This window comes from Monodon monoceros, unplaced genomic scaffold (assembly GCF_005190385.1).
Source record: "Monodon monoceros isolate NGI ecotype Baffin Bay Population unplaced genomic scaffold, NGI_Narwhal_1 Super_Scaffold_2, whole genome shotgun sequence".
NCBI classification, from domain to species: domain Eukaryota; kingdom Metazoa; phylum Chordata; class Mammalia; order Artiodactyla; family Monodontidae; genus Monodon; species Monodon monoceros.
In genome coordinates, this window is record NW_021703776.1 from 17532139 (window position 1) to 17544794 (window position 12656).

Below are 12656 nucleotides of genomic sequence, written 5' to 3' on the forward strand. Positions count from 1 at the left end.
GAAAGATGAATGGGTAAAGATGTGGTACATATGTACGATGGAATATTACTCAGCATAAAAAAGAATGAAATAATGCCATTTGCAGCAACATGGATGGACCTAGAGATGATTATACTAAATGAAGTAAGACAGAGAAAGACATACAATGTGGTATCATTTATATGTGGAGTCTAAAATATGATAGAAATGAACTTATTTACAAAATAGAAGCAGACTCACAGACATGGAGAACAAACTTATGGTTACCAAAGGGGAAAGGGGGGAGGGAGGATAAATTAGGAATTTGGGATTAAAAGATACACGCTACTGTATATAAAATAGATAAACAACAAGGACCTACTGTATAGCACAGGGAATTATGTTCAATATCTTGTAATAAACCATAATGGAAAAGAATCTGAAAAAGAATATATATATATATGTATAACTGAATCACTTTGCTGTACACCTGAAACATTGTAAATCAACTATACTTCAATTTAAAAAAATAATTGAAAAAAAGACTTTTGAAATCATACCCCTGTACTTTGGTTACTTCACATCATTTTTAAGATGAGTAGTGTTTTTACTAATTCCTTAGTATTATTTCCTTATTTAATGTTTGTCAAATTAGTAGTATCATTATCTGTGTTTTTAATAGGTTATTGAGGACACCAAAGAGAAAAGAACCATCATCCATCAAGCGATTAAATCTCTGTTTCCAGGATTAGAAACAAAAACAGAAGATAGAGAGGGGAAGAAATATATTGTAGCCTATCATGCAGCTGGAAAAAAGGCTCTGGCAAGTAAGTATGCTAGTGACTCGGCATTTCTTCCGTCTCCTCCTTCTCTCTGACTGTTCATGTTCAAGGGTCATTTTGCGGTTGTTCAGAGGATATTGATCATGTCATTCCTTCAAAGAAGGCGAATAATATCATTTCAGATGCCAGAGCAATCCTGCAGACTGTGTCTGGTAAGGGGACAGTAGGTCTTATATGTGAGTACGGATTTGCTGAAATGATAGTGGTGCCTGAGAGAGAGTCTTAGGAATTTGACATGTTCCCTGAAGAGCAGAGCAGGCTGAGTGGCAATTCAAGAAGAAAACGGAAGGAATATTGCTCATTCTGTGCTCTTAATGGAGGTAAGGAAGCTGTCAGATGAACAGAAACTGCTGTCACCTATCCCAGTGGCATATTCTGCAAAGTCCCTCTATTGAAAGTGCTGCTGCTTTCCAACCGTGAGTACCTTCTTCACTACACATAAAAACGTGGGATATATAGAAAACCACCCCTTCGCCCAAGCCCATCTTTCACTGAGTAGCATTCATTGGAAATGGGTGTGTTGTCAGTGCATCCTGTTGATATTTATGTTCTGTTTTCTCCAGCCATGAAGATTTCTATTTGCACATAACCTTAAGAAAAATTGGGTAATTTTTCTTCTTTTACCTGTCAAATCAGCAGATAAAATTTTAATGAGAATTACAGAAGGAAAAATTGTTTCCTCACCTTCTCCCCTACCATCGATGACACCTGTTAGTGAAGAGTTATTTCTAGGTATATTTGTTGGAGTAAAACTCGATGATTGTTATATAACAAAAGAGCATTCAAGCCATCAGTGCTTTGTCAGTTTTCTCTTAGGTTAATGCTGTGAGTGGATGAAGCCTTAATTGTCTCTAACTATGGTTCTAATGAAAGGAGAGGGTGTGAGAAAAATGGGAGCAGAAATAAGGTTTAGCTGTGCCTGAGAAAGTCATGTCATCAAATCAGTAAGTCTGGTTAGTGACATAGTGAGAAACCTTGAGCTGTGGGGCGGAGAGGATGGAGGCCGGATGTCACTTCTCAGCGGATACCAGAAAGGGCAGTGAGATGATGTGTTCTGGGACTGCTTGAGGGCACAAGTTTTTTTTTTTTTGGTTGTTGTTTTTTAATTAACTTTGTTAATTTATTTAAATATACACAAAAAATTATAATTCCAGCATATAATTCATGAAAAATTATATATTAAATATCCTGTGTTATTGACGTTAAACCTTTCAAATTCAGTGTATACTTATATTTATGACAATGTCAATTTGGACCAATCACATTTCAAGGGATTAGTACCCACATGTGGGTTGTACCTGCTATATTAGACAACACAGTCCTAGGCCCCAGCATAGGTCTGAGTTGGAATTCAATACTTCTTTTGTTGTACCTTATTTGATAAGAGAAATTTTGCTAATTATTTTTATTTTTATCGTGACCTATAATGATGGAGGGCACAAATTGTTAATCATTTCTCAATCCACAGTCTAACGGCTTGGGTACTAGATGTTTCTTTGATGTCTGAGTCACAGAATAAAATATAACCTTGACAGCTTTTCTGCAGCCAGGGTTGTCCAGGCGAATTAAGCCCAGTGGGAAATGATGTGAATGGCTGTTTTTTTCTATTCTCCCACAATTGGCATGTAGCTGGTAACTCATCTAGCTGTGGAGGAGAGAAGGTGACTTCCTACACAAAGCAGATGCCTTGGTGCATTCAGTCTTCATTCTCTTGAGGAGCCCAGGTTGAGAAGGGCTGCTAGGGAGGTGTTCTTTATAGAGATGTAGTCCTCGTTGGTCAGCTACCCTCTCGCAAAGGCAAGAGGAGGCAGGGTCTCATTCTGACGACTGGTCACGAGGAAGCAGATTGGAAAAGGCAATTTTTTTTTTTCTATTTTCTTGACTGGTTACTTCTTGGAAATGATTGTTCTATCTTAGAGGATGACCTAAGCATTTTTGTGATGTTGGCATTTGCAGGGCAAGGTGGCCAGTACAGTTGCCCGCTCAAGTGAGTGGTTCCATATCTCTCGTGTTCTGTCTTTATCTGCATTTTCTGTGCTTATTCCACACCCACCTTTCTTTTTTTTCCAAATAAAAAATTTCCCTGTTTTCCAAGGGAGGTGCTGAGCTCTGTGTGACATGAACACCGCTGCCCCCCACCCATTTCCCTTCTCACATCTTCAGTAAAGTATGAATTTCTCACTGTAAAAAGCATGAAGGCAGGTCCACTTGAATCAGTGCTTGGATGGAGATCGCGACCTCTCGGGCTCGAGGGGCTGTGGCGTTTAGTCAGAGATGGACTAGAGGTCTGCCATCTGCGTGTTCCCGCCCACCTCCTCATGGACCCAGATGGGCACCTGAGAGCCTATGAGTATCTTCTACAGATCTGGCCCCCCCTGCCCCCCTGCAATCTGGGAGTGGCCTAAAGTAAGCAGCATTCAGAAAGTAGGGAGAGCTGGTGCCTGAAGACGGCTGTTTGTGCCTCTGCAAACAGAATGCAATACCTGTGACAGCTCATCCTCCTGGGCCGCCTTGCTAAGCATTTGAATGGATTAGCTTTTAAAAGCTTCATTGCAAAGCTAAGATAAAATGTTTTTAGAGCTCCCTCACTACCAAACCCTGACATAAATTGTTACTGGTGGGTCATGCATTATCTACCAGATTTCCAACATTTTTTTTTTTAAAGTTTTTATTTTTATTTATTTTTGGCTGCATTTAGGTTTTTTTTTTTTTTTTTTTTTTTGCGGTATGTGGGCCTTTCACTGTTGTGGCCTCTCCCTTTGCGGAGTGCAGGCTCAGCGGCCATGGGTCACGGGCCTAGCCTCTCCGCGGCATGTGGGATCTTCCCAGACCGGGGCACGAACCCGTGTCCCCTGCATCGGCAGGCGGACTCTCAACCACTGCGCCACCAGGGAAGCCCGGGTCTTTTTTTTTTTTTTTTTATTAATTAATTAATTTTGTTTTTGGCTGCATTGGGTCTTTGTTACTGTGCGTGAGCTTTCTCTAGTTGAGGTGAGCAGGGCCTACTCTTTTTTGCAGTGCGTGAGCTTCTCATTGCGGTGGCTTCTCTTTGTTGCAGAGCACGGGCTCTAGGCGCGTGGACTTCAGTAGTTGTGGCATGCGGGCTCAGTAGTTGTGGCTTACGGGCTCTAGAGCGCAGGCTTAGTAGCTGTGGCACACGAGCTTAGTTGCCCCATGGCATGTGGGATCTTCCCGGAGCAGGGCTTGAATCCGTGTCCCCTGCATTGGCAGGCGGATTCTTAACCACTGCGCCACTAGGGAGGTTCCTGCATTGGGTCTTAGTTGCTGTGCGCGGGCTTTCTCTAGTTGTGGCAAGTGGGGGGCTACTCTCCATTGCGGTTCGCGGGCTTCTCACTGCGGTGGCTTCTCTTGTTGCGAAGCACGGGCTCTAGGCGCGCGGGCTTCAGTAGTTGTGGCACGTGGGCTCAGTAGTCGTGGCTCACCGGCTCTAGAGTGCAGGATCAGTAGTTGTGGCGCACGGGCTTAGTTGCTCCGCGGCATGTGGGATCTTCCTGGAGCAGGGCTTGAATCCATGTCCTTTGCATTGGCAGGCTGATTCTTAACCACTGTGCCATCAGGGAAGTCCTAGCAGATTTGCAACATTCTTTACCTCAGATAGGGCCATGCATCCTAAAACACGGGTGTGGTAGATTCTAAATCATGGTGGCCAAACACAAATTACCAACTGGTATAACTCAGACGTTATTTTGTGTGTTAATCCAGTCTGATAGGGCACATTGATTTACCTACTAAAGCATACATATGGTATTATTCTGAAAATACCATAATTATCATAAACCATATACTCAGGTAAATTAACTTACATTTTAAGATAGATAGTATACATCCCCAAAAACCTTTTTAAAGATTTAAGTTAAAAAATTTTTTTGTGCCATGTAATATGTAGAGATTCTCCATACTGTGCGAAATGAATGGTTTCCAGGAGGCATACCTGGATGGAGGAGTCCACAGAGACTCAGGAAGAAGAGCCAGACAGATACAAAGTTAAGTTTCTGGGAGAGCCTGGTGTTACGCAATCCATAGGAAGAGGGGATTTCAATGATAGAGTGGTTAGCTGTGGAAAATATTACAGACAGTTCCAACAAGATTGGAACTCTGAAATATGTCCACCAATTTTTAGCAATATGGAGATCATCAGTGTCTTTGCCAGAGCAGTTCTACTGGAGTGACTGGAAACCAGTTTACACAGTAGGTTGAGATGGAAGATGATAAATACACCGTAAAGAGAAGGAGAAAGGAAAGGAACATGGTTAAGGAGAGGGAGACGTAGGTTTGACTTTGAAAATGCAAGAGTCCTGAGCATATTGATATGCCGACGGGAAAGAGCCAGTGGAGAGGGAGGGGGCTGATGATGGCTGGAGCAGAACCCCTGGGGAAGCTGCAGGGTGGTGTGCAGGTGCAGCAGGGGAAATGGACTTGAATAAGAAGGAAAGAATGTTCTGCATGCTACCCATCCTGTCATCTTTCTCGAGCTACAAACATTTTTCCTTCTTTATTCATGAGGATCTCTGTGCTCAATACATGAATCTTCTTGAACGTGGTTTTCTTTTTTTATCTGGTTTCTGTTTCTCCTCTCCTGGGGCTGCCATATTAGACCATCAGAAGGTTGCTTCCTAGCCTGAGAATTCTTTGCATTCGTATTTTAAATCAGAGTGTCTCAAAAATGTTTGAAAGTTATTTTAAATTCACTTAAATTGTAAAGCTACCACCTATGCTACCTAGCATTCCAAGGATTTGGAGTTTTATGAAGTCAAACAAATTCCCCAAAATAAGTTGAGACTCACCGATTGTCCGTTATTCAAAACATTCCCAGTTAATCAATGCATATGCTTATTACTAGTTTGTGTACTGAGTGCACTTGGTAAAAGAATCCTTATGTCTGTTACTTGCAGAGGAGGTAATTGAATGCATGCTCACTGCTTGGATTTGCTAATAAAAGATGCATGCTTGTGAGCCAAACTCATACCAGTTGTCATGGTTTCTCTTAAGGTGTAATAGCATTTAGTTTTTTAATCTTGTGGTTTCATTTATTTCTTGCCACTATAGTTAATTTTGAGCGACTGAAAGGGTAGTTAGAGGAAAATGTAGCTACACTTCATCAATTTTTATCACAAATTTTTTTAAAGCTTTTTATTATGGACATTTTCAAACATGCAGACAAATAAAGGAAGTAGTATGCTGAACCCCTGTGTACCCATCAACCATCTTCAATGTTATTAATGTTCTGTTGTTTTGTTTGACCTCTTCCTCCCACTTTTTTTTCCTTTGTTGGAGTGTTTTTAAAGAAAATTCTACGTAGTACTTCATTTCACTCGTAAATACTTCAGTATGTATCTGACAGATAAGAACTAAAACCCTAAATCATTATCACATCCCCACAAAATCAACAATAATTTCTTAATAGCTCATACCCCGTGCATGTTCAGTTTTTCTCTGTCTCAGAAATGCCTTTTGCATACAGATGACTTGTTTAAATCATGATACAAACAAGGTCAGAACATTGCATTCGGTGGGTAAGTCTGTTAAATCTGTTTTAATCTATCAGTTTGAGAACTGTTTTCCATAATAATTTTTTGCATTTTTTTCAAATAAATCAGTGCAGGAAACTCATAAAACACAGAAAAGCACAATACAAAACAGTCATTACTTGCAGTCTCACAACTGAAAGATAAATCACAAGTAGCGTTTTGGTACACGTCCTCCCATATTTAAGAAAACAAATCTCTGGATGGGGAGGCACTTTGCATCCAGTCTTACACCTTTTGCTACATCCTGTAGGCACAGACAGTGCAGCTTTTGAGGGTGAGTGGACAGGCCACTGTGAGGGGATTGAGACAGGGAGGCCTGGACCTGTCGGTGAGTTTTCTGCTTGTTCACTGTTTGCCTCTGCGACATTCCATTGTTAATGTCTAAATGGCTGTTAACCCACCACATAACCACCAGGCGCTGTAGGAGTCCTCAGTAGAAACTTTCCATGCGATCATTTGCATGTTCACTTCTAAAGCACTTTAATATTATTATAAATTAAATACTGCTCTCTTGTGCTCTTTATGCTGTGCATTTGGACAGAGGTCAGAACTGCAGCAGGTAAGAGCGGTTGGCGTTTCATGTAGATAAAATGAAATGCCAATGATTTTTGTCACAAGTGCTAAGCGTAGACAGTTTTGCTTAAATGTAGGGAGCTGGAAGGAAAACCAAAAATAATATCCCTGTTCACAATTTTCTGAGGATGAGTTGTGAGGAATTCATACCAAGAGCCCAAGAAATACTTGCAGTGCTTTTTCTGTAATACTTTAAGCATACACGCTATGGCAGTTTTCCAAGACAGCTTATTGGTCAATTTGTTCTTTACATTGTAGCTTATATCCCTAACCTGTGAAGCAGTGCTTTTTCCCTTGGCAAAGGCAGGTGTACAAGTAACTTTAGTATCAGAAGTTTCTTATGTCTTTGAAGATGAAGGATTCATGAGTTCATGCTAAAGGGACAAAGACAAAGGAACATTTTTAAAAGAAGAAGACTTCTGGGGATTATATGAAATATTTTTTCACAGTCTTTCTTTCATAGAGTTACAGAAATCAACTGAGTTAGATGCGTTCATATAACAGCTGCAGCTGTGTGTCACACAAGACTCACAAACGTTATTGTACAACATCTGGGACGTGCAGTTGCGGCTTACACATTTCTCCCAAAGTGTTGAGTTTTCAGAACACTCTATGGGCAACTGAAGTCAAAATCTTAATATTGTTTAAATATATGTTTCTAGTTTGTAGTGTAATTTTAATGTTCGTTTGGAAGAACAGTTTTAAAAGTCAGATTTTCCAAAGTCTCGAAATGTTTGCCAGTTTCTAAAAAGTTGAGCAATCGACATAACAGTGGCTCAGAAGTTAATATTTAACCTGACTTAATTTTTAAAGTCTCCTCTTCCCCCAAGAATGACAATTAGGTATTGAATGCCAGCTGCTCTCTCTGTCCAGTAGACCTTTGCAAACCATCTAGTATTAGCTAAACTGTGATGGAAGTGGCCTTTGAAAAATCTGAACTTGTCACTGAGGCAGCTCCTCACAAGCTTTATCGCCAACCCTGCTAGGGCATCCAGCCTGTTGTGAGAACACCTGACTGGGGAGATGAGGCAAAGCTTGTAGGCTCTGCCATGACTGCTGTTTCCCTCTGGCCTGCATACGTTTTGGAGGGCCAGGCGGCCCCCTTTCAGACACATGCTTATAAAGTAAGCCACTGGGGAATGGTGGACCCCTCTGTGTTTCTCTGTGTGAAGATTGCTGGTTAGGTTTAGTCATTTGTCACACCACCTGCATTTCTCGAGTTTGATTTTAAATACAGACAGATAAGTATCCAATCACAGAAAGTTTAATAACTGTAGACCACAAGGTATAACCACTTAACCCATATTTCTTGTCAGACTAGATCTGATTTCTCTCTCAAAGGTTCTCTAGCAAAAATGATCTTGTGGGGTTTCATAAGAACTCAGCTAACTTTTATTATGGTGTATATAATAGTTAATTTTTTTTTTTTTTAAGATCCAAGAAAACATTCTTGGCCAAAATCTAGGGGAAGTTACTGCCACTTTGTACTGTACAAGGAAAACAAAGACACCATGGATGCTATTAATCTACTGTCTAAATATTTAAGGTTAGTATTTTGTTCTTTTGCCCATACAAAATCAAAACGCAGAAGTGTATTTTCCTCTTTCCATGCTGATGAAAAGGGAGTGGGAAAATAGGCAAATAGGTAGCAAATGTGCCTCCTAGTTATAGTGGGGTTTTTTTGTTTGTTTGTTTGTTTTGGGAGGTTTTTTTTTGGCTGCACTGCATGGCTTGCAGGATCCTAGTTCCCCGACCAGGGATTGAACATGGGCCACAGCAGTGAAAGCGCCGAGTCCTAACCACTGGACTGCCAGGGAATTCCCAATTATAGTTTTCTTAGACAACAGTTGAATTAATTTTTTTTAACCTCCTTGCATATTGCCAGTGATTCAAAATGAAAATTCTTTAAGTAAGTGGTTTACATGTAGTTGAGAGTTACCAGTTCACCTAGCTGAAAATAAAAATTAACTTTCTTCCCTGAAAGCCTACACTTTGATGTGTTTGCAGAGGACTGCTACTAAACCATAAGCTCTTAACTCCAGGAGATAGACTAGATTGGAAACCTGACACCAGTCAGATTTTCTCACAGGAATGCGAATATAGTAGAGTTTGGGTCTCTGAGGATGAGCCAGGTGCCATTTTATTTTTGGAAATGGGTACAGGTACCATAGCGAATCTGTATGCATGGAAATTTGCTTTCTGATATATATTTAACCTAGTTTAAACACAGCACACAGTGTGTTAGTTTGCTATGGCTGCCTTGACAAGATACCACGGACTGGGTGGCTTAAATAAGAGACATTCATTTTCCCACAGTCCGAAGGCTGGAAGCCCCAAGCTCAGGGTGTTGGCAGGCTTGGTTTTTTCTGAGGCCTCTCCTTGGCTTGCAGATGGCCACCTCCCCTGTTCTTTCATGGTCTTCCCTCTGAGTGTGTCTGTGACCCGGAGTCTCTCTGTGTGTCCACGTTTCCTCTCCTTATATTAGGACACGAGTCTAATTGGATTAGGGCCTCATTTTAACTTAATCACCTCTTTAAAGGCTCTATCTCCAAATACACTTGCGTTCTGAGGTACGTACTGGCTGTCACAGCCTCAGCATAGGAATTTTAAGGGAGCACAATTTAGTCCATAGGACATAGTACCATTTGAAGTAGCATTTTACTTTACTCTGGTTGCTCGCTCTCTCTGATTCCTTGTCTGTACCTGAACCTGGGAGAGTAGGAAGTTGGGGAGGGAGCTCCCCTGAGATCTGGAGTTGGGATTGCTCAGAGTTCAAGAAATTCTTCCCGTTTCTTTCCTGTTCATGTGGAGCAGTTTTTATAAAATTCTTCTTGGTTAACTGGCTCACTTATATCTTCATATTAAAACTATTCCCATCCTTGTTTTAGCATTTGGCTTTTATACAAAGAAATAGCATGTATTTATGGAAAATTCACATTACTATTAACTTGTTTGAAATTGAAGGTATAAAATTTTTGAAGTGGTACGTGATATATCTAGAATGTATTTTTCTTTACCTTCACAGTTATGTAATTAATGAATTGCATGTAATCAACAGGAAGTGCATTACTTCATTCTCTGTTGCTGGCTAGTACAAATGTTCTGAGTCACACACAGCTGGACTTCCCTGGTGGCGCAGTGGTTAAGAATCCACCTGCCAGTGCAGGGGACATGGGTTCGATCCCTGGTCCGGGAAGATCCCACATGCCGTGGAGCAACTAAGCCCGCGCGCCACAACTACTGAGCCTGTGCTCTAGAGCCTGTGAGCTGCAACTACTGAGCCTGCGAGCCGCAACTACTGAGCCTGTGTGCCTAGAGCCCGGGCTCCACAGCAAGAGAAGCCACCGCAATGAGAAGCTCATGCACCGCAACAAGAGTAGCCCCTTCTCGCTGCAACTAGAGAAAGCCCGTGTGCAGCAATGAAGACCCAATGCAGCCAACAATTAAATTAAAAAAATAATTTTAAAAAGTCACACACAGCTAAGGAGGGGGTTGTTCAGGCATCATTTTTTTTTTTAACACCTTTATTGGAGTATAATTGCTTTACAATTGTTCAGGCATCATTTACTTTCTTAGCTTGCACACTAATTTATGTTTTCCTGGTTTTTGTTTTTTTTTTGCGGTACGCGGGCCTCTAACTGCCGTGGCCTCTCCCGTTGCGGAGCACAGGCTCTCCGGACGCGCAGGCTCAGCGGCCATGGCTCACGGGCCTAGCCGCTCTGGCATGTGGGATCTTCCCGGACCAGGGCACGAACCCGCGTCCCCTGCATCGGCAGGCGGACTCTCAACCATTACGCCACCAGGGAAGCCCTCCTGGGTATATTTTAAAATAAAGTTTGTCCTTACTCTTCTCTTATTCCATTACGGTTTTAAGTATATTTATTTTAAATCTTAAATTATGAGAAGCATGATTTCCTAATGGTACATGACTTCAGATGATTTTGTTTTTGTCTTATCAGAGTCAAGCCAAACATATTCTCCTACATGGGAACCAAAGATAAAAGGGCCATAACCGTTCAAGAGATTGCTGTTCTCAAGTAAGTAGTGAGTACATGTCAGGATTCGTACTGCAAAACTCCTAGCACCACCTTTCAGAGTTCTTGGATTTGCTTTGTGGAGTTTACCTCTTCCATCTTTAGATGGTGCCTCTGCCTATTCAAAAGATTGCTTTTCTATTTGTTTTTTTCTTCTTCCTTATCTGTATTTTCTAATGTTTTTGCAGCCAAAATGTTTTGCAGTAATTTTTAAAGGATTTTTGTGGTAGAGTCAAGAGAATAAGTGCCTCTTTCTCTCCTTTCTCTCTCTTTTTCATTCATTATTAAATATAAGTTATTTAAAATTACAGAACAGTGAATGAGGTCTTTTGTTACACGCTGGAGATATACAGATGAAAAAGATGGCAGAGAGAAAAATAAATCAGAACTTATCGCACAGTGAGATAAATGCTAAAATAGAGGTATATTTGGGGTATTAGGGTAGACCTGACGACAGAGCTTGGCATTCATTGTGGGGGGCAGGCCAGGGAGGTTTTCACAGAAAATGGCATCTAGATGAGGGCTTCTCTGCCTCTTCACTTCTGGCATTTTGGACTGGGTAATTCTTTGTTGTAGGGGCCATCCTGTGCATTGTAGGACGTTTAGCAGCAGCCCTGGTCTCTACCCACTAGATGTCAGTAGCATTCCCTCTACTGATGTCAGCATTGTGACAAACAAAAATGTCTCCAGACATTTCTAAATGTCCCTTGAAGGGCAAAATAGCCCCTGGTTGAGAATCACTTGTCTAGATTTTAGAAGGATGGGTAGGAGTTTCCTAGGGCTGGGAGGGTCTAGGGTTGTTGGTTCCACACCAAGAAAAGAGCTTGTGAAAAGACACTGGAAAGGATTTGGGGAGCATAGCATATTTGGTACCTGGCAGGTGTTTGAGTTTTGTGGGAGCTTAGCAGGAAATAAGGCTTGATGGGTAGGCACGGTCCGGATCCTGAAGGGCCCTGAGGGTCATGTTAGGATCTTGGACTTGACCTTAATCTAAACAGGGGGAGTCGTGTGTAGGGACAGGCTTAGGAGTTGTTGGTGAGCAAGAGGGATGGAACGGAGATCGGGGCTACTGCCATATGCTGGGGCGGAGGACAGGGTCCTGAACCCAGTCAGTTCAGTGAAGGTCAGAGGGAAAGGAGGAAGTTGGACAAACTCAGGCTTCTGTCCTCATGCACCCCCTGAGGTAAGGAGTGGTGGGAGGGAGAAATAAAGGGGCAGGAGAAAACTTTGGGGGTGATGCAGATGTTCATTAGCTTGAATGTGGTGATGGTTTCACAGGTTTTAACATTCACATGTTAAAACTTGTACATTTTGAATATGTATGGTTTGCCATATGTTAATTTTGTCATGAAAAATAAAGTCATCTATGCTTGCTATCCCCGCTGAAAACAAATGCATGTATGTATTTGTACTTTTTCCATCTTTTCATAAGAAGTTGAGGTGGCGCCTCCTCTTCGCTCCACAGTCACCTGCCATCTGGCTCCTTTCCCACCCCTCCTCTGATTCATTTGAGATAATGTCAGGATTGAGCTCCCGGTTGCATCCTAATGGATTTTCCGGTCCTTTCCTTCACTGACCCTGGGACAGTGACGTGATGTCATAGTAAAGGCAGGGTGAGAACATCTCTCCACGACTTCACTAGTGGCGGTGTGGTGTCGCTGTGTTTGAGGGAGAGCGGGAGGAGACACCTGAAGATGCCA

At 41.7% G+C, this 12656-nt stretch overlaps 1 protein-coding gene across 4 annotated transcripts in view; it reads left to right on the top strand.

Moving 5' to 3' along the window:
* The window catches only part of PUS7 (pseudouridine synthase 7), a 105127-nt gene that overhangs the window by 65656 nt on the left and 26815 nt on the right, over nt 1-12656 (top strand). For all 4 annotated transcript variants that reach the window (XR_003795240.1, XM_029233636.1, XM_029233637.1 and 1 more), the window contains exons 5-7: nt 641-785; nt 8357-8468; nt 10882-10959. Coding sequence is in view for 3 of the 4 variants with exons in the window: in XM_029233636.1 (XP_029089469.1) it covers nt 641-785; nt 8357-8468; nt 10882-10959 (335 nt within the window). In the remaining variant the exon portion in view is untranslated. The remainder of the gene's footprint in view (nt 1-640; nt 786-8356; nt 8469-10881; nt 10960-12656) is intronic.